Source organism: Xenopus laevis, chromosome 7L (genome assembly GCF_017654675.1).
Source record: "Xenopus laevis strain J_2021 chromosome 7L, Xenopus_laevis_v10.1, whole genome shotgun sequence".
NCBI classification, from domain to species: Eukaryota; Metazoa; Chordata; class Amphibia; order Anura; family Pipidae; genus Xenopus; species Xenopus laevis.
Window position 1 is genome coordinate 27,717,771 of NC_054383.1, and position 18,911 is coordinate 27,736,681.

The following is an 18,911-nucleotide window of genomic DNA, read 5'->3' on the forward strand; positions in this document are numbered from 1 at the left end:
GGGGTATATTTATCAAAGAGTGAAGTTAATAGTGAAATTCCGCCACTTCCCATTAGTTTCTATGGGGTTTTTAAAGGTGTATTTCACTTTCACCCATTGATAAATACGCCTTTCAAAATCCCATAAAAATGAATGGAGAGCTGCGGAATTTCACTCTAGTGACGGAACTTCACTCTTTGATAAATTTACCCCAAAATGTTTCCCCTTGTAGCAAGATAATGCATCTGCATTTTAACAACTCACCTTGAATTGTATCTTTAGTTTCGTTCTTCACAGTTTGAGGGATGTCGTTTATTGCTTTGCGGGCCTAAAACGAGCAATAAAATAACAATGTGAACGTTAAAAGTATTTCTGCATTATAACATACAAAATGTTGGGTATTCAGTCCATTATTTCATAACAATGGAATAACATAAGAGCCAAATGTACTGGCACTATTATCAGTAACCACTAGTTATCCTGCTGTATACAAGCTCAGTCACCAGTGTCTGATCGGAAACTGAAGTTCAGCAATAACTGGAAAACCCAGAGGGTATAGATCACTGTAAATGTTTTAATTAAATCACACTTTGATTTTCAAAGGAACTGGTGTGATTATGTACATTTGAATTAATCTAACGGTAAGGTCACACTGTGAGATTTGGGGAGATTTAGTCACCCGGCGACTAGTCGCAACTTCAGAAAACGAAGAGCCGCGAGTGCCATGCTGCAGCTGCTCAGAGCCCACTGAGCATGTGAGTGTCGCAGACACTTTCCAAGATGGTGACCCCCTGTGACAAGTTTGAAGTTCTGGATTTTTGCTGCTATTGAAAAGCTGAAATCTTTAGGCTGGTGCAATAAGTTTAGTACTTAAAATATTGCATTTTTGGCCATATTCAGTTTTAGGGTTTAGTTCTCCTTTAAGTGAAACCATTTATGAATGGTGTTCTCAAGGAAATGTCAAGCTGTGCATTACAATATAATGGCAACATTGGGTTTATAGCAGGAAGTTGACCTTGCACAGCTTCAAACATAACAACTGAACATACTGTTTTTTTTTGTATTATACTTGTTCACAAGCAACAAAGCTTGGCCAATATTTAGCATAGCTGTCCAACTGGAAACCCATGGGCCCTCAAAAGAAATTGTATGGCTTTTTTTGTACAACAACATAATCTGGTTCTGAAACATGAGAAATAATCAAAATTTACAAATTTAAGTGATACAAACCTTCTGTAATGTAGAGTCAATTCCAGAGCCCAAAAAATCATTCAAGCGTTTCAAATGATCACTGAAATCTGGAATCTGGAAATAGATGATACAATGAGACAGACCTCTCTCTCTCAAAAATTGATTGGGATAGACGTATGGTTAATCTGGCCAAAGTTATCAGTTAAATACTTGTTGCTTTATTATGAAATTCCAACGCCACATGAATTCACCAAAATAACATTACTATAGGGAGCACTGCATTGCACTTGTAAAACACACAACTCCAGAATATGCATTTTCATACGTAGAAGCTGATACAACAGAACTAGGGATGCACCGAATCCAGGATTCGGTATGGTTTTCAGCCAGGATTCTGTCTTTTTCAGCAGGATTCGGTACAGTATTCTGCCAGGATTCTGCCGTCCTGCCTGGCCAAACCGAATCCAAATTCTTAAAATCATCTGACTTTTTGTCACAAAACAAGGAAGACATTTTTTTTAGCCATGCACACCTTGCATATGCAAATTAGGGTTTGAATTTGATTCAGTATTTGGCCGAATCTTTCACAAAGGATTCAGGGGTTTGGCCGAATCCCAAAAAATGGATTCAGTGCATCCCTAAACAGAGCAAATCTTTTTTTTTTTTTTTTAACGAATACGCCTGGACAGCTGGCACATGTAGTTTATAAATATAGTGTATTTGAAATGGTTTCTGAAATCACTCGAAAAAAGTCATTATGCATCATCATTACATTAGGTAAGTGAGTGTAGGACTGGCCAGACCAGGGAACGGCTTTAACATAGTTGGTCAGCTTAAATTTTAGGGATGCACCGAATCCACTATTTTGGATTTAGCCGAACCCCCCGAATCCTTTGCGAAAGATTCAGGCGAATACCAAACCTAATCCGAATCCTAATTTGCATATGCAAATTACGGGTGGGAAGGGGGAAACATTTTTACTTCCTTGTTTTGTGACAAAAAGTCACCTGATTTCCCTCCCAGCCCCTAATTTGCACATGCAAATTAGTATTTGATTTAGCCGGGCAGAAGGATTCTGCTGAAAAATGCCGAATCCTGAACCGAATACTGGATTCGGTGCATCCCTATCAAATATACAGGTATGGGACCTGTTATACAGAATGCGCGGTACCTGGGCTTTTTAATAGGATTTTCTTTGCCTTCAATAAGGATTAATTATATCTTAGCTAGGATCAAGTTCAAAGAACTGTTGTATTATTACAGAGAAAAAGGAAATATTGTTTAAAAAAAATCTAAAATTATTTGATTATATTGGACTCTATGGGAGATGGCCTTCCTGTAATTAGGAGCTTTCTGGATAATGGGTTTCTGGATACCATACCTGTATTGCACTATATGGACAAAAAACATCCTGTTATGTTCAAAGGGGAGAGCATTTTATATTTGCAAAATGTTTTCATGTCCTTAAAATCCTGTGTTACCTTGTAGTTAACATCAAAGGTTAGGCCGTCCACTGAGCTCTTAGCTGAGCTGCATTTGGCTCCACATTTGTTTAAGGTGTTGTTGATTTTAGTTTGCACATCGCTCAGATTTCCCCGTATGATCTCCTGTTCAGCTAGCAAGGCGTTAAATGAATCATTAGTAGCCACCAGGAGCTTAGCAGTGTCATTCACGGCTGAGAAAGGTATGAAAAACAAAACAACAATATATTTGGCATAAAGGCAACTGCAATGGTTTTCTTGTTCTTTAATATCAAGTGCTTAGACAATTTTCAGAAAGGAGTGATTACACACAGATACCACAGGCAACAAATCTCCCGAAATCTTCCCCTTGCCTTTCGGATGTAGGTTGCAGAGCACACACACGTTTCACAAGTAACACAGAATACTTGTACAAGGAAGTTTTCTCACGGTAATTAATCAATATGTACTAAGTATCTGCAGTAGCTATTACGGTAAATACTCATTTCCATCCTACAAAACTAGCTGTTGTAACTGAATAAATATTTGCTTTTATAGTGAGGTGCGCCTTATGACTTCAAGATTTTCCCAATTGCAATTTGTGTCCTATTTTAATCTCTGTTCTTGTAATGGTTTGGCATTTTTACAATTCACTGAGTATATTTTTTTAAGGCTTTTCCTGTTACCAAAGTTGATTTCAAAGAATTCAGATATGAGCCCGAGCAACACCTTCTGGTATGCAGCCTTATATCAAATGAAAAGGAGTACATGTAAGGTGATACCAAAAAGACTGCACCCTTACATTGTCCTTTTTTTGTTTCCTGGAACATATGGATCAGAATTAACTCTTAAAGGGATTCTGTCATGATTTTTATGGTGTCGTTTTTATTAGTTACACTGTTTACACTGCAAATACAGTAATTCACTCTACCATATAAAATTTCATTCCTGAACCAGCAAGTGTATATTATTTAGTTGTAATATTGGTGTGTAGGCGCCATCTTAGGTCATTTGCCTGGTCATGTGCTTTCAGAAAGAGCCAGCAGAAAACTGCTTTCTGGCAGGCTGTTGTTTCTCCTACTCAATGTAACTGAAGGTGTCGCAGTGGGACCTGGATTTTACTATTGAGTGCTGTTCTTAGATCTACCAGCAGGCACTATCTTGTGTTAGGGAGCTGCTATCTGGTTACCTTCCCATTGTTCTGTTGTTAGGCTGCTGGGGGGGGGGGAGTGGGTGATATCACTCCAACTTGCAGTAAAGCAGTAAATAGTGACTGAAGTTTATCAGAGCACAAGTCACATGACTGGGGGCAGCTAGGAAACTGACAATATGTCTAGCCCCATGTCAGATTTAAAAATTAAATGTAAAAAAAATCTGTTTGCTCTTTTGAGTATTGAATTTCAGTGCAGAATTCTGCTGGAGCAGCACTATTAACCGATGTGTTTTGAAAAACTTCCTATAACAGTATCCCTTTAAGAAATAGGGAGCATTGAGTGCAACCACAAAGAGAGACTTCCCTAATCTTTTTTTTTCCTGCTCTTTTTTTTCCTGCTCTGATCCATCCCATGGTCTGTTTGCACGCTGACAGCAATGGCATCTGCTTGCCGATGCTCACACAGAACTCAAGCCTCCATAAGCTTTGTCAGGCGGATGTCATTCCTGTCAGGTTGCACAGATCACACTTGGGATTGAAGCAGATTTAGCATTTTCTTCTCCTCATATGACATTTGCCTTATGTTTGTTACAGAAGTTTCGTAGAGGCTGGGGATAGCCCTTGTTTAAACAGCTGCAAAATTATCGGAAATGGGATAACAAAAACAGTGAATACTTTGTATTAGTGTAAAGCTCATAAGAACCCACACCTTATGACAGTAAAACTTTTTTTATTCAAATAATTGGACATTATGTAAATAATAACTTGTAGCCGCAGCACAGAGCCCTCATCCTGGCCCCAACTGGATGCCTGTAATTGCGTGTGTTTGCCTAGTCAAAGCTAACCACATACTGAGCTCAGGTACAGCACATGTGTCCATCATACAAGGAACGAACTGTTTGGCCAGACCAAATATCGCTACACAAAATAAAAAAAAATTATCCTGTGCATTTCTTTTTTCCATGACTGTTTAAACCTACCATTTTTTTGTACTTTTTAATATAACAAAAACCATCCAAACATCCACCTTTTATAGGGAAGGAAGGATGAAAATAGGAAAAACAGGGAAAAGAGAGAGATCATTTAGAAAGGGGGGATATATATTGTCTGAGCCTCAGGCTTTTCATAAGGCCTAGTAAATCAGTCTCTGTTGAGAATTATGGGAAAACAAAGGTTTGTTCTTACAGTAGAACCTTCATTTACGGGGACCAGAACAAAATGGTGTAAAATCCAGGAAAATGTAAAATCAGTGAAATGTATTATGCATAATATATAGGTGGGATCACAAAACAACTATGTAAAATGAGGGGAAACTTAAAATCAGGGGATGTAAAATAACCAAGACACTATCATGTGGAAATGTAACCTGTTTCATGGAGTCACCAATGCTGGTATTTAGTGTGTTTCTATAAAGCTAGAAGAACTTTGGAATGCATATATCCTGCTTATAATCTACAATAGGGGTATCCCAATGACGTTTTTTTTTTTTTGCGTATGGTCGGGGGATGTCAAACTGCCATTGAGCTTTAACTCTGAGATATGGTTTTAGGGGGTAGGTGAAGCCAGAGGCACAATTTACACCTACAAGACAAGAGGTGCAATACAGGTATAGGAAGTGTTATCCAGAATGCTCGGGACCTCGGGTTTTCTGGATAAGGTGTCTTTCCATAATTTGGATCTGCATGGGTTAATTAAATATTAATTAACCCCAACAGAATTGTTTTGCCTCCAATAAGGAATAATTTTACAGTCCCTTAGCTTGGATCAATTACAAGGTAGTGTTTTATTATTACAGAGAAAAAGGAAATCATTTTTAAAAATTTGAATTATTGTATTTACAAGGCAGGTATAAGGTTCAGTGCTCCTATAGCGTTTTAATAAGCACCAATTTCTGTGCTTAGCATTGCTCATAAATGAGCCCTATTTACTAAACAGCATTATACAAAGTGTCGGTAGAGCACATGATAAGGCAAATCACAGTGTAAATCTGTGCTGTTTGAAGGTCGTCCTCTACGGTTTTCCCTCCCAGATTGGGGAATGCAGAGAATCACAGAAGCATTTTAAACACACCCTGGTGATGCAGTTATAAAAAGTCATGTTTAGAATAGCATTTTGCCTTACCAAATGTCCCCTGATTTTGTAGCAACGTGTGTGAAAGTAATGCAATTCACTCATTTATTTTCCACTTACTGTTATTTTTTTCCCTATAAGATTTCAGAGCTATTCTATCCTATATACAGAATATGTTGGCGATTTAGAATTCCTGTACTTACTAATAATGGCTACTAATACTTCCACCTAGCCTAGGATAGACCTGCTATTGTGTAGAAAGAACAAAGTGACCCAGATATAATATTCTTACCATTTACGGTGTTCACAATTGAATCAAGTGTTGAATTGGCCACCTTCTCAATTTCAGATTTAATTGACCCACCAAGTATAGAGTCAATAGCTGCAGGAAGTAAAGAGGACAATAGCATTAGGTGAACCAAGAAAGACAGCATGCAGACCATAGAAATAATGCTTATTCTATAGCACTACTTACAAAACAATCCAGTAATGCAGGTAGGTGTGTGTGTGTCTGTGTGTCTGTGTGTCTGTGTGTCTGTGTGTCTGTGTGTCTGTGTGTCTGTGTGTCTGTGTGTCTGTGTGTGTGTCTGTGTGTGTGTGTCTGTGTGTGTGTGTCTATATATACTTATCAAGACCTATGTGTGCGGAAGTTTTTATATTTATATATATATATATATATATATATATATATATATATATATATATATATATATATATATATATATATATATATATATATATATATATATATATATATATATCCCACGTAGAAGCCGCACTCGCAGGAATCAAAACCCTTTCCATCCGTGTCGCCGACACGGATGGGTATGGTTTTTGACTCAGGGGCAGCGCGTGTCTTCACGATTGAGGTAGTGCCGCTTTACCTATACAGTGAAGCCCTGATAGGTGGGTCAAATAGAGTAATATTGATTTTAATTAAGAGCTTAAAAAATGTAAAATTGTCTACTAAAGAGTGCACCGGTCCATGGTAATAGTCCAGGAGCACAACACTATGAATTACCAATGCAACAGTGATTCTCCAGTGTCCAGGACATCACACATGCACAGTAGAATACAATTAGAACTTTACAGGTATGATTTTTATTCTATTCCACATGCACTTTTTTAGAGCAAGGCAGAGGAGGCCTGCAGCAGTGACATTACAGCGGAGTGGTGCTCATGTTCCTTGGCCCAGTGCACTTTAACGGATATGAGGGCGGCCAAGGACTAAGATTACTGATTATATTCACTATTATTAACACATTGCCACCCCCTTTGTGACTATCACTTTAAAAAAAATCTGTTATTTTAGTTGTTAGGGCAATGACACAGATAAAAGTCATTCAAACTGCGTAAAAATACCCTCCAAGGAATTTTCATACAATTTCTAAAGTAGTATAATTTACCCATGGTGATTTAACTTGCAGTCAATGTCATGGCATTCATATTTGGGGGGAAGGGGGGGTGGCTGGCAGATATCTGCTTGTGATAAGAATTTCACCACCAAGACTACAATATCTTCATTATTTCATTGAAGAACTAAAAACATTTGCCCAGTTTCAAGTGTTCAACATCCAATCCAAAATCATTTTGCTATTGAATGGATTATAGTCAAGCAAATGCGCCCCCCCCCCCAAAATATACAGCCAAAGTTATGGGGGTCACGTTTTTTAGACGGGGTTTCCTACCCAGTTATACTACACTTACCTGTAATGCTGTCATTAGCATTCTGTATAACTAAATCACTTTGGCCAATTATTAAGTCAACTTCCTACAAAAAACAAAAAGGAAATAAATTTGCATTTGGAAACGCTGTTCAAACAATGTAAGATTAAGCTAACTCTAATATGACGAGTTTTCCTTTAAATTGCATTTAACCCAATGTTTTACTTTGTTGACCTTTCATCAGAAGCTGGGGTTTGTACGTGACAAATACACAACACAATAAAGTATGCTACAAACTAAAGAACAAATTACATATGCCGTTCTCATTGTAAATTATTAAGAGTTTGTCAAACCAACTAGTTGCTAGTTCAACACTTTGGGGTTATTTATAAAACCTAAAAATTTTCTGGTCAGGCTTTTTGGGGCAAAACTAATTTTTGAAGGTAAAAAAAAAAAAGCCAGAATCTGAAAATCTGCCAACTCAGACCTGTTGAGGTAGTGTATAAGTTAATGGGAAAGGCACCTATCTGAAATTGAAATTATCGTGGACTTCGGTGGGTTTAGCCCAAAAATCCGACTTTTTCAGGAAAATACACAAAAAGCTTTTTGGGAGAAAAGCCCGAAGAAATGTACAATTTGGGGTTTCGCTAGATTTTTTTCGAGTTTTTAACCGATCCGATTAAATCGAGTTACTTTATTAAAAAATAAGGCAAAATTGGCCATGGGAGTTTGGTCCAGCTTTTTTATTGGGACAATGAGATAAATTGGGATTTTAGTAAATAATCCCCTTTGAAAGCTGCATGGCATGTAGCCAGTAAACGCAAAGCACAGCACATATCAAGAAGAAACAGGATCTATGTTATTGGCATAATGGTACTTTACATTACAATCATGCTAGCGCTTTCTGGTTCTTCTAACTGCATGTTTTAGCATTGCCAAGGTTAAAGGGGTTGTTCACCTTCAAACAACTAGTTGTTATCAGATAGATCACCAGAAATAACAACTTTTTCCAATAACTTTCTATTTTCTATGTGTCACGGTTTTTCTAATATTGAAGTATAAAGTGTCATTTCTCTCCTTCTGAAGCAGCTCTGGGAGGGGGGTCGCCGATCCTGTAAACTGTTCTAAATTGATACATTTAGTTGATACATTTCTTATCTTTGTCCCTGCTGAGCAGAATCTCTGGGTTTCATTACAGGCAGCTGTTAGAATTGATACAATTGTTGCTAATACTCCAGAGATGCTGCTGAGAAATGTATCAACTAAATGTTGCAAAATTGTAACAGTTCAGAATCTGCACCTGGATTACTGAGCTGTCAGACTCAAACACCAGAGACAGGAACATTCAACTTTAAACTTGGATTTTGGAAAAAACTTAAAAAATAAATAATGGAAAGTAATTGGAAAAAGTCATTATTTCTAGGGAACAATCTAAAAACAACTAAATTGAAAAAAGTGTTTGGAAGGTGAACAACCCCTTTAAAGATGAAAAAGAAATGAGAGCAGAAAAGGGAAGGGCTTGCTGCAGCCAACAATGTTTATCTATGTGAGTGGCAGAAATGCTGGGAAATATAAGTAAACAGCAGAAGAACGATACCTTTGGCACTGAATTGACGTAGGTTTTTAAGTTTTCCATAGTATTATTATATGAACTGATGCCATCCTTTACGCCACTGCTTACTTTACTGTTGCTGTAAAACATGCAGATATTTCCAGCCCTGAAAAGACAAAACTAAGGTTATACAGGTATGGGACCTGTTATCCAGAATGCTCGGGACCTGGGGTTTTCCGGATAATGGATCTTTCCATAATTTGGGTCTTCATGCCTTAAGTCTACTAGAAATTCATGTAAACATTAAATAAACCCAATAGGCTGGGTTTGCTTCCAATAAGGATTCATTATATCTTAGTTTGGATCAAGTACAAGATACTGTTTTATTTTTACAGAGAAAAAGGAAATCATTTTTAAAAATTTGAATTTTTTGGATAAAATGGAGTCTATGGGAGACAGCCATTCCTTAATTCGGAGCTTTCTGGATATCGGGTTTCCGGATAAGGGATTCTATACCTGTACTTCATATTTAATCTTTGCACAAATTCCTTATTACATTTCAAAGTTTGAAACAAACAACACAGTTGTTGTCATGACTTTTGATATTTTCATAGTTATATTTCAAGTGTTCATCATCTAAGGACATTGTTTGCCAGCTCAAAAGCAGTGGACTTATAACTAGGCTTGGGCAAATTTGACCCGTTTCGTAAAAATTTCGGCGCCGGCAAAATGTCGCCAATGCCCATTAAAGTCTATGGGCGTCAAAATTTCCACGGCCATCCCTACTTATAACCCACCAATCCCATGTTGACATCATATTCCAGAGCCAAAGGCACTCTTCATCTACCCCTTTCCACCGCAATGGCGTAATTTCATCAAAATGGGTGGTATTTTATTCATAATATCAGTAGGGAAAACTACCACCCTCTGTGATGGATCCACAATCCTTTCTGATCTCATAAATAACAGTTGTGTTTGTGCATGCATTCTGACTCAAGCGCAGAAAATGGGAGCAAAAAACAATTTACTAGTTCGCCGCCTCACTGCATTAAAACCAGACAATAAATCTGTATCCCAGTTAATTTTTTTACATCCATATATCATGGCTGCAAATAAACCACTGTTGTCTGCAGAGAAAAAGTGGTAGTAAGCCTTGATTTGTTTTTTTATGCTTGGTTTCAGGGGGTCACTGGCAACCCCACGAATGCCAGTTCTGCACAGAATATTTGATATGCAAAAATTATATAAAAAATATCCATTAAGCAAATGTGGCACTGCCAATCCGTTACCAAATGCTTACTTACAACATGATGAGTGTTATGCAAAGTAGGAAAAAGTAAATAAATCTGCGCTTGCAGGACATTTTCTTAGTCTGTTTCTGATGCATCTTCCCACCACAGTTCCCACAGCATCGGCAGCAGCAAAAGCAAAATCCTGTCAACGGCATCAGTACAAAGAACAGGAGTCCAAAAGCCAAAGCTACCAGGAATCCGATTTCATAGTTCAGGGCCTAAAAATAATAAAAAAAACAGTATCAGTATTCATAAATATCCATATTAATCGATTTCCCGAAAAGTCTGAAATAGTCAGATTTTGGGGCTAATTCCAGAGCAGACCACAGAAACTTCCAAAAAGGATAGGGACCACTCCCATTGACTTATCGACAATCTCTGTAGGTCTGAGATACCAGATTTTCGGATGTGAACTTATTCCATCCTCGGGGTTCAATAAATCTCAAAAATTGTTAGTTGTTTTTTCCACTAAAAATTTGGATTTCATTGTAAAAAAAAAAAACTCAAAGTTTTAGAGTTTTGGCATTTGGGAAAAACCCTAAGGGATCTGTTATTTAGAAACCCATCATCCAGAAAGCTCTGAATTACAGGATGGCCATCTCCCATAAACTCCATTGTAATCAAATGATTAAAATTCTTAGAAATGATACCCTTTTTCTCTGTAAAATTAAAATAGTACCTTGTACTTAAACCCACCTAAGATATAATTAATCCTTATTGGAAGCAAACCCAGCCCAGATTTTTTTCGTAGACTTAAAGGTATGGTAAAGAAAGCATATATGAATTTTAAAACTGAATAATGATTTTTTTCATAGAACTTGTTTAGAGCTAGTCCACTTATTTGGTTTTGCTCCATAATACAGTCTACTTGAATCCACCAGCTTAGCCATTAAATACAACTATGAAGAAATAGTTTGATATGAAAAAATGTTAATCTATCAATTGCACGGCTGTACCACAACATCCTCGTACTGTAAATTGGGTTACAGAAATGCAAATTTCCATTTTCCTGTTTTTTTTTGCTTGAATGGTTACTTCCTGGGTTTTGGTTGCAATGGAATATTCATAAAACCTGTGATAGTGTCTGCACTACAAAGTTAACCAAAAAGTCATAAAAAAAGGAGAGTGTCTTTAATTTCAGCAATATTTAAAGGAGAAAACATCCAACTGTCATGCTCATCCAGTCTGTTTATAACAAATAAGTGGGTGGAAGATCACAGTATATAATATATAACACGATATGTTATATATTTTAAACAGTCTCTAACCCCATCTTTTTCATTTAAGCCTTAGCAAACCAAGTACTCTCTTTAGCTTAATTGTGCCCTGTAGTGCCTCTGGAGCAGAATGCTCAGGACCTGGGATCTTTCCAGAATTTGGATCGTCATACCTTAAAGCTGGGCATGGACGCAAAGATCTGATCGTACGAATTGAGGATTCGTACGATTTTCGGACCGTGTGTGGAGAGTCCAGACATTTTTCGTCCGGCAGAGATCGGCCGTTTGGTCGATCGGACAGGTTAGAAAATGTCTGTCGGCTGCGGGTAATATCTCTGCGTGTATTGCCGATCATACGATTTTCAGTGGGAGACTGTCACTAGCTTTGGTCGGACATAACTTTCGTACGATTGCTGTCAGGGGCAGAACATCGGCTGATCTGTTCTTTTCTACTTTATTTGATCGGAATGGTTAGTGGCAGGTCGGGAGATGGAAAAATTCGATCGTAATACGATTCGTACGATCGGATCTTTGCGTCTATGGCCAGCTTAAGTTTAACAATAATGGAAGCTGGTTTTGTACTGTACTGTACTGTTTTACTATTACGGGAGAAGGAAATCATTTTTAAGAATTTGGTGGCTCCTGCAGCCATCTTAGCTACTGATTTTCTTCTGTGTTCATAATTAAGGAGGGTGAGTACTCCAATGTACCTGTGGTTTCGTTTATCTATGACAAAAACCTATCGAGATTTAGGGTGGTGGCACACGGGGAGATTTAGTCGCCTGAGATATATCTTCGCTACTGCAGAAGAAATGCCTTGCCACTGGCAAGAATAAGAATTACCAGTGGGATGCCATAAGCGTCTCTTCGCTTTTTCCGAAGTCGCCTGAAGTTTCCTTGTGAGGCATTGATATTGAAATCAGTACATAGGAAAATACCATGGGCATATGAAACACTTTTGTTTCTTTTTCTCCTTATAGATTCAGAATACTTTTAAACCATAAGGCTAATGGTACACTTGTGTTTTCCTCAAGAAGACCAAAATGTAGATTCCAGTCCTGTCAATGCGCATGCATATAAGGCAGAAGGAGGTCTAATCAGAGACTTCTCTGCTGGCGCATAAGTGCATCAGCATGGGCATACAACAAACATATCCAAATAGAGGTGCACCATTGTACAGAGCAGAGAAACAACAGGAAACAATTCTCAGTAAATTCATGATTTGATGGCTATACAAATGTCAGAATTAAATAGAAGGGGGGAGGTGCTGCTCTTTCAAATTCATTATATTAGCAGTGTAAAAACTGTTAACCTGAAAACTATGGGGGGTGGTAAATGCAAAAAGAGCACTCTAAGGAATTTTACATTAAATTTATTTCAGTAGTATTTAGTAAGAAGAGGGAAAAAGGAAAATGAGTTAAAAATACAGAATTAGAAAGCTTGGAGTTAGGGCCAGTACTTTTAAACTGCAGGCCAAAACCACAAATTAATAATGTTCTGTAAAATACCTCTTTAACTGGAGGATTGGAAGCTGAGATGCCTTGTAGATTCCTAAGAAAATCTAAAAAAATAAGCACATAGAAAAAAATAACATAAGTATGAAGCAGAATGATTTGTTGATTTACAGTATATTGTAGAACATTCTAATATAATACACAACAGCCATAAATATCTCGTAATTATAAACGGTGAGTAGTGATGTCATCAGTTATAAACAGTGAGTAGTGATGTCATTTCTGTTACATGACTCACTGAAACTTGTGTATTATAATAAATAAAGTACCCCCTGTTGCAAAATATGAGGATATTATAAGTTACCTCGGAGTTCCATGACCTGTATAAAAACACTCGGCCTTTGGCCTTGTATTTTTATATGGTCATGAAACTCCTCGGTTACTTATAATATCCTTATAATTTACAAGAGGGGGTACTTTATTCACTATATAATACACAAGAGCCATGAATATCCTGTAATGGTGCTTAGTGATGTCATCGGTTATAATCAGAGCTTAGTGATGTCATTTCTGTCAACGACTCACTGAAACTTGTGTATTATAATAAATAAATTCCCCCCTGTTGCAAAATATGAGGATATTAGAAGTCCTTCAACCATGTGTTTTTATATAGTCATAAGGATTTTAGGAGTCATAAGGAAGTTACTAAGGAGTTCCATATTTTACAAGAGGGGGTACTTTATTCACTATATACAGTAATACAGAAAAGCCATGAATATCTTCTAAATTATATCCTTATAACGGTGCTTAGTGATGTCATCGGTTATAATCGAAGCTTAGTGATGTAAATTATGTCATAAGACTCACTGAAACTTGGGTATTATAATAAATAAGGTACCCCCTGTTGCACAACATTAAGATATTAAAAAAAAAAATTATGCAGGTCGTGGAACTCCAAGGTGACTTCTAATATCGTCATAGAGCTCCTCGGTAACTTCTAATATCCTTATATTTTACAGTAGGGGGTACTTTATTCCCTATATAAATGGTGCTCAGTGATGTCACATGACTTGTTGAAACTTGAGTATTATAATAAAATAATGTACCCTGTTAAAAAATTCTAGGGATATTAGAAGTCACCCCTTTCCATCAGCCTTGGGCCTTATGCCTTTATATATGTTCATGGAACTCCTCAGTGATTTATAATATCCTTATATTTTACAATACAGGGTACATTATTCACTATATACAAGCATATATTAAATAAGGATTGTCCAAAGGAATGTCTGTGGGCAAAATTTTGCCCTCAACCACCAAAGAGGTCCTCCCTACTTTTTTGAAAAATGTACAGCATAAAATATCATACGGTATCAATTCGATTACATAAAAATGGGGTGCAAGATGCAGAAAAGTCATGTGTTGTGTTCTTCTGCATCAAACGCAGGCATTTATTCTGTGGCAAAGCTGCACTGCACCCCTAATAGATCTAACAACCCCCTGGGCCCACAGTACCATTCTGTAGTTCATTATAATGTGCAGAACAGCATTATACATATAAACACAGATACAAGAAAGTACTTTGTGTCTTTTTTTTGTCTTTATAAAAATTTTTTTACTTTTGTTGCATTATAAATTATTTTTCAAACTAGCCAGGTCCTGTTTTCATATTAAAGCACAGAGTGATACACTTACTTCAGCACTGTAACTATTTAGAATTCACATTTGGTAAAAAAAATCTTTATCTTTCAACAGGTTCCTTTCATGGAGGAAAACATTTACAGGAAAAGCATTCCATGCCTTCTGTTTGCATAAAAATAAAGAAGCAAGAGAAGCTGATAAACTAAACTAGAATGTAATTCTTGTCCATACCAGTACCAGTTTCCAAGCCTGCATGAAGTTAATCTCAGTTACAGGAATATGTGGGGGTGAAAGATGCAGGGCTGGAAAAACTGATAATGAAGCCTTAGGGTAAGGGCACACACTTAGATTCGGGGGTGGTTTAGTTGCCCAGCGACAAATCGCCTCTTCTTCGGATGACTAATACCCCCAAAAAGCCTTACCGTCGGCTAGAATATAAATCGCTGGCGGGATGGCACTCTTCGTTTTCCAAAGTCGCCCAAAGTTGCCTCATGAGGAAAACAAAGCGTTCCGAGTGCCATCTCCGAGTGCCAAACCACCGGCGGGAAGGCTTTTCGGGGAGATTAGTTGCCCAAAGAAGAGGCGGGCGACTAAATCCTGAATCTTCCCGTGTGTCTCTGCCCTTAGGTAGCCCATGAGATATTGGCCCTAAAAACTTCTAGCTTAGAGATAAAACAGAATCATCTGGCAAAAGGACAACTCCTCAATGATAGGTACACAAATCTGTTGGTTCGGGAGCTTGATAACGTATATTTATAGTAACACAGTCACTTGGGACTAACTATTAACCAAGTTCAATGAGTACAACTGTATAATAAGGTATGATAAGCACAAAAACTGCATTTCTAAACAGTGGACAAAAGTAAAACATGTTGGGTTTTTTAACCAGAAAAAGCACCACGGTTGTGCCTAGCAGCTTAAAGGGCACCTATTATAGTTAAATTGTTTCCAGCACCAGAGGGCTAAAAGAGCCCATACTGGGGGGAAAATACTATTTGGCACAAAAAATGCTTCTAGTGGACATTGTTGAGTCTCTCTGTGCTTCCCATCAGGTACATAATGAGCAAGTCACGAGACTCACTCCTATGTGTGTCTGACCAAATGTGGATGTCCATTACAGGGGCTCCCTCCCATCGCAGGCAGCATAGCACTCGCTAGGAGCATTTTCTGGTCCAAGTAGCATTGTTTCCCCAAACTGCAATGTGGGCTCTATTAGCCCAATCACTATAAAAAAAGAAAACTGAAGGGCGATTGAAAAGTTGCTTGGAAATAGCCTAAAATATCCTACTCCCTTTTTTTGTACTTCTCATAAAGATACCATATTTTTACTGTAACAAAGTCTGAAAAGAATTAAAGGAGAACTAAATCCCACTAGGATTAAGAGACTAAAGCTTTACCCGCAAGGCCGGCCTAAGGCCAATTGGACAACGCGCCTGCGGAGGCCCCACACCATAAGCGTCGGAACCCTTACTAGTGACATGTTCCCAGCTGGTGTAAGTATAACAATATTTAGGCAGCGCAGCAGCATTTATAAAACATTACAAAAAAGGGATTATCCAGTGTTCCAGTTTTGGCTGGAAAAAAATCTTGGGCTGGCTCCACCACACAAAATTTCTTAAAGTTATAAGCCAAAAAACGATGAAGGAAGCCTCAGGAAGCAGGTCTTTGCTGCAATTAAATTTATTATAATGTACCACTACATGTTTCGGGCCGCAAGCCCTTTCTCAAGTGAGAATTTAATTGCAGCAAAGACCTGCTTCCTGAGGCTTTCTTCACCGTTTTTTGATTCATAAAACATTATTTAGGCTACAGTGTGAACTATGAACCTTCCCCCAGCCTATTGTATTCCTGCAAATATGATCTGGGGCTTAAATGCTTTAAGCGTGCAGGACCCACGGTCATGAATTAACTAAAATGCTAGCGGCTGCACAGGTCTGCTTGTTAACCCCTCTCAATCCAACACTTTCAAGCACAGACGATCATAGGAAGGGGACAAGATCGCTACGGAGGGGGTGAAAAGACTAGCAGATAAAAGTGTGGTAAATGAGGGTTAAAAAAGCTAGAATAGTTGAAAAGTAAAGAGAAAGTAAGAGTAAAAAAAAAGGGAAATATAAAATAAGTAATATGAAAAACCCAAAAGAATAAAAAGCCAAAGAATGACAGAGAAGGGCAGCAACTGATGTTAAAGGAGAAAAGGGAAAAAAATTGAGAAAACAGTTAGGTAGAAGTGAGATGTGAGGGAATGTTATGAAGAATGTGAGAGCCGGAGAGACTGGAGTCTGGGAGATACATAAAGGGAGATAAAAAATAATGAGAGCAAAGGTGGGATGATCCACTGGCAGAGATGAGTGTGGGGGTAATATATGGACAAACTTAAGTTTAAGAAAGAAAAAATATCTGGGATGTGAAGGAATTGTAAGGGAAGCACAAAAGAGCTGAAATATTGCATTGCACCATATAATCTGTCGGTAGTGCCAGAAGCTCTCACTATATAATTTGCTTTGGATACAGGAGAGACATGACTAATAGTAATTATCCATATTTTTTGTTTTACAATGTTCAGACAAAACAATTGAAAAAAATAGGAGCAAAAGGAGGAGAGGCTGATTGAATAAAATATAAAGGGGCAGAATAAACAAGTGAATATGGGGAATCAGATTAAGGAATGAAGGAGAGAAAGCTGAAATAAAGAAAAGCTAAACTGAATGAAAGGTGACAGGAGAATTTAAAAAAAAAAAAAAAAAAAAGTGAAGCAGAAAGGACCCCTCCTTCTTCTGTAATTCTAGCGGCAGAGGGCTGTCATAGTATGAAATATTTGTGGGCCACTATGCACCCTGAAGTGCTAGGGGTTAATGGATCAAGGGAAAGAGAGATAAAAAGTCAGGGTTACAGCAACAGTTCGCAGGAGAGAGAAGCAGAGACATTCCTGTGGTATGCCAGCTGGCAACTCAGTCTAAGGGGCTACACCAAAATGGTCCCAATTGGGCCTCGCTTTTGATAAAACGAGCCCTGCCTGCCCACGGCTTCCCTTATATTACACCTTGCAATGTATTACAGTGTGCTGGGAGGGAGAGGTGCCGAGGCAAGACAATTTTGTGGGGTCTGTTGCTCCGTTTGGGGTTTAGTTCTCCTTTAAGTCCATTACTCTACAGTCCCTTTAAATATCCTGCGACTGCATCCACAACTACTTTCTTTGATGAGAACTTTTGTTACTGTGGATGTACTGAAACCCGGGCGTGGTTTAGTATTCTGAGCCTTATTTTATCTGTATTATTTCCTGGTATTTATATATTGCCAAATATTTACACAGCTCATTTACATCAGTTCCTGCCTGAGTGGAGCTCATAATCTAAGGTCCCTATTACATTTGCACATACTATGGTCAGTTTTATCAGGAGCCAATTAGCCTGTCTGTATGCTTTTAGGGTTAATCCAAACGTGTAGATTCGGGGAGATTTAGTCACCTGACGACTAATCGCCTCTTCTTCAGGGTGACAATCTCCCCGAACTGCCTTCACGTGTCTTCCCATCCCCCTATAATGAAAAGTCGCCTGCACTAAAGAACACATGGTGCTTCAATTCCCGAAGTCGCCCAAAGCTTCCCGAGAGCGCGACGCGTGTGCTTTAGCGATGGCGACTTTTAACTATAGCGGAAGACATGCAAAGGCAGTTTGGGGAGATTGTCGCCCAGAAGAAGAGGCAATTAGTCGCCAGGTGACTAAATCTCCCAGAATCTCCTCGTGTGGACTAACCCTTAGGCTAGGGCCACATGGGAAGATTCAGGGAGATTGGTCGCCTGGCGACTAATCGCCGCGTCTTTGAGGCGACTAATCTCCCTGAATGGCTTGCTGGTATCTCGCACCCCCTAGCGCGGAAGTCGCCTGAGCCTATTCACATGCGGCGATACGTTTTTCAAAGTCGATCGAAATTGGCTCACGAGGCAATTTCGAGTGACTTTGAAAAACGTGTCGCCATGTGTGAATAGGCGCAGGCGACTTTAGTGCTAGCGGGTGCAAGATACCAGCAAGCCATTCAGGGAGATTAGACGCGTCGATTAGTCGCCAGGCGACTAATCTCCCTGAAATCTTCCCGTGTGGCCTAGCCCTTAGAGTGTGGGAGGAAGAGATTGTGTCCTTGTTGGAATCCAACTCATGACCCCTAGTGCTGCAAGGCAACAGTACTAACATTTTCCATTCACTTTTCTTGTGATTTAGCTATTCAGAATAAGTAAAAAATATGT

The 18,911-nt window shown here is 38.4% G+C and overlaps 1 protein-coding gene across 4 annotated transcripts in view; it reads right to left on the bottom strand.

Annotated features, from left to right (window-relative positions):
- prom1.L (prominin 1 L homeolog) overlaps nucleotides 1-18,911 on the bottom strand; it is a 65,699-nt gene that overhangs the window by 23,981 nt on the left and 22,807 nt on the right. For 3 of the 4 annotated variants that reach the window (XM_018224233.2, NM_001170450.1, XM_018224232.2), the window contains 8 exon segments: nucleotides 13,088-13,140; nucleotides 10,375-10,580; nucleotides 9,116-9,236; nucleotides 7,561-7,624; nucleotides 6,146-6,235; nucleotides 2,652-2,845; nucleotides 1,210-1,284; nucleotides 244-307 (listed from right to left, as the gene is read on the bottom strand). In XM_018224233.2, coding sequence (XP_018079722.1) covers nucleotides 244-307; nucleotides 1,210-1,284; nucleotides 2,652-2,845; nucleotides 6,146-6,235; nucleotides 7,561-7,624; nucleotides 9,116-9,236; nucleotides 10,375-10,580; nucleotides 13,088-13,140 — 867 coding nt within the window. 4 annotated transcript variants of the gene reach the window in all.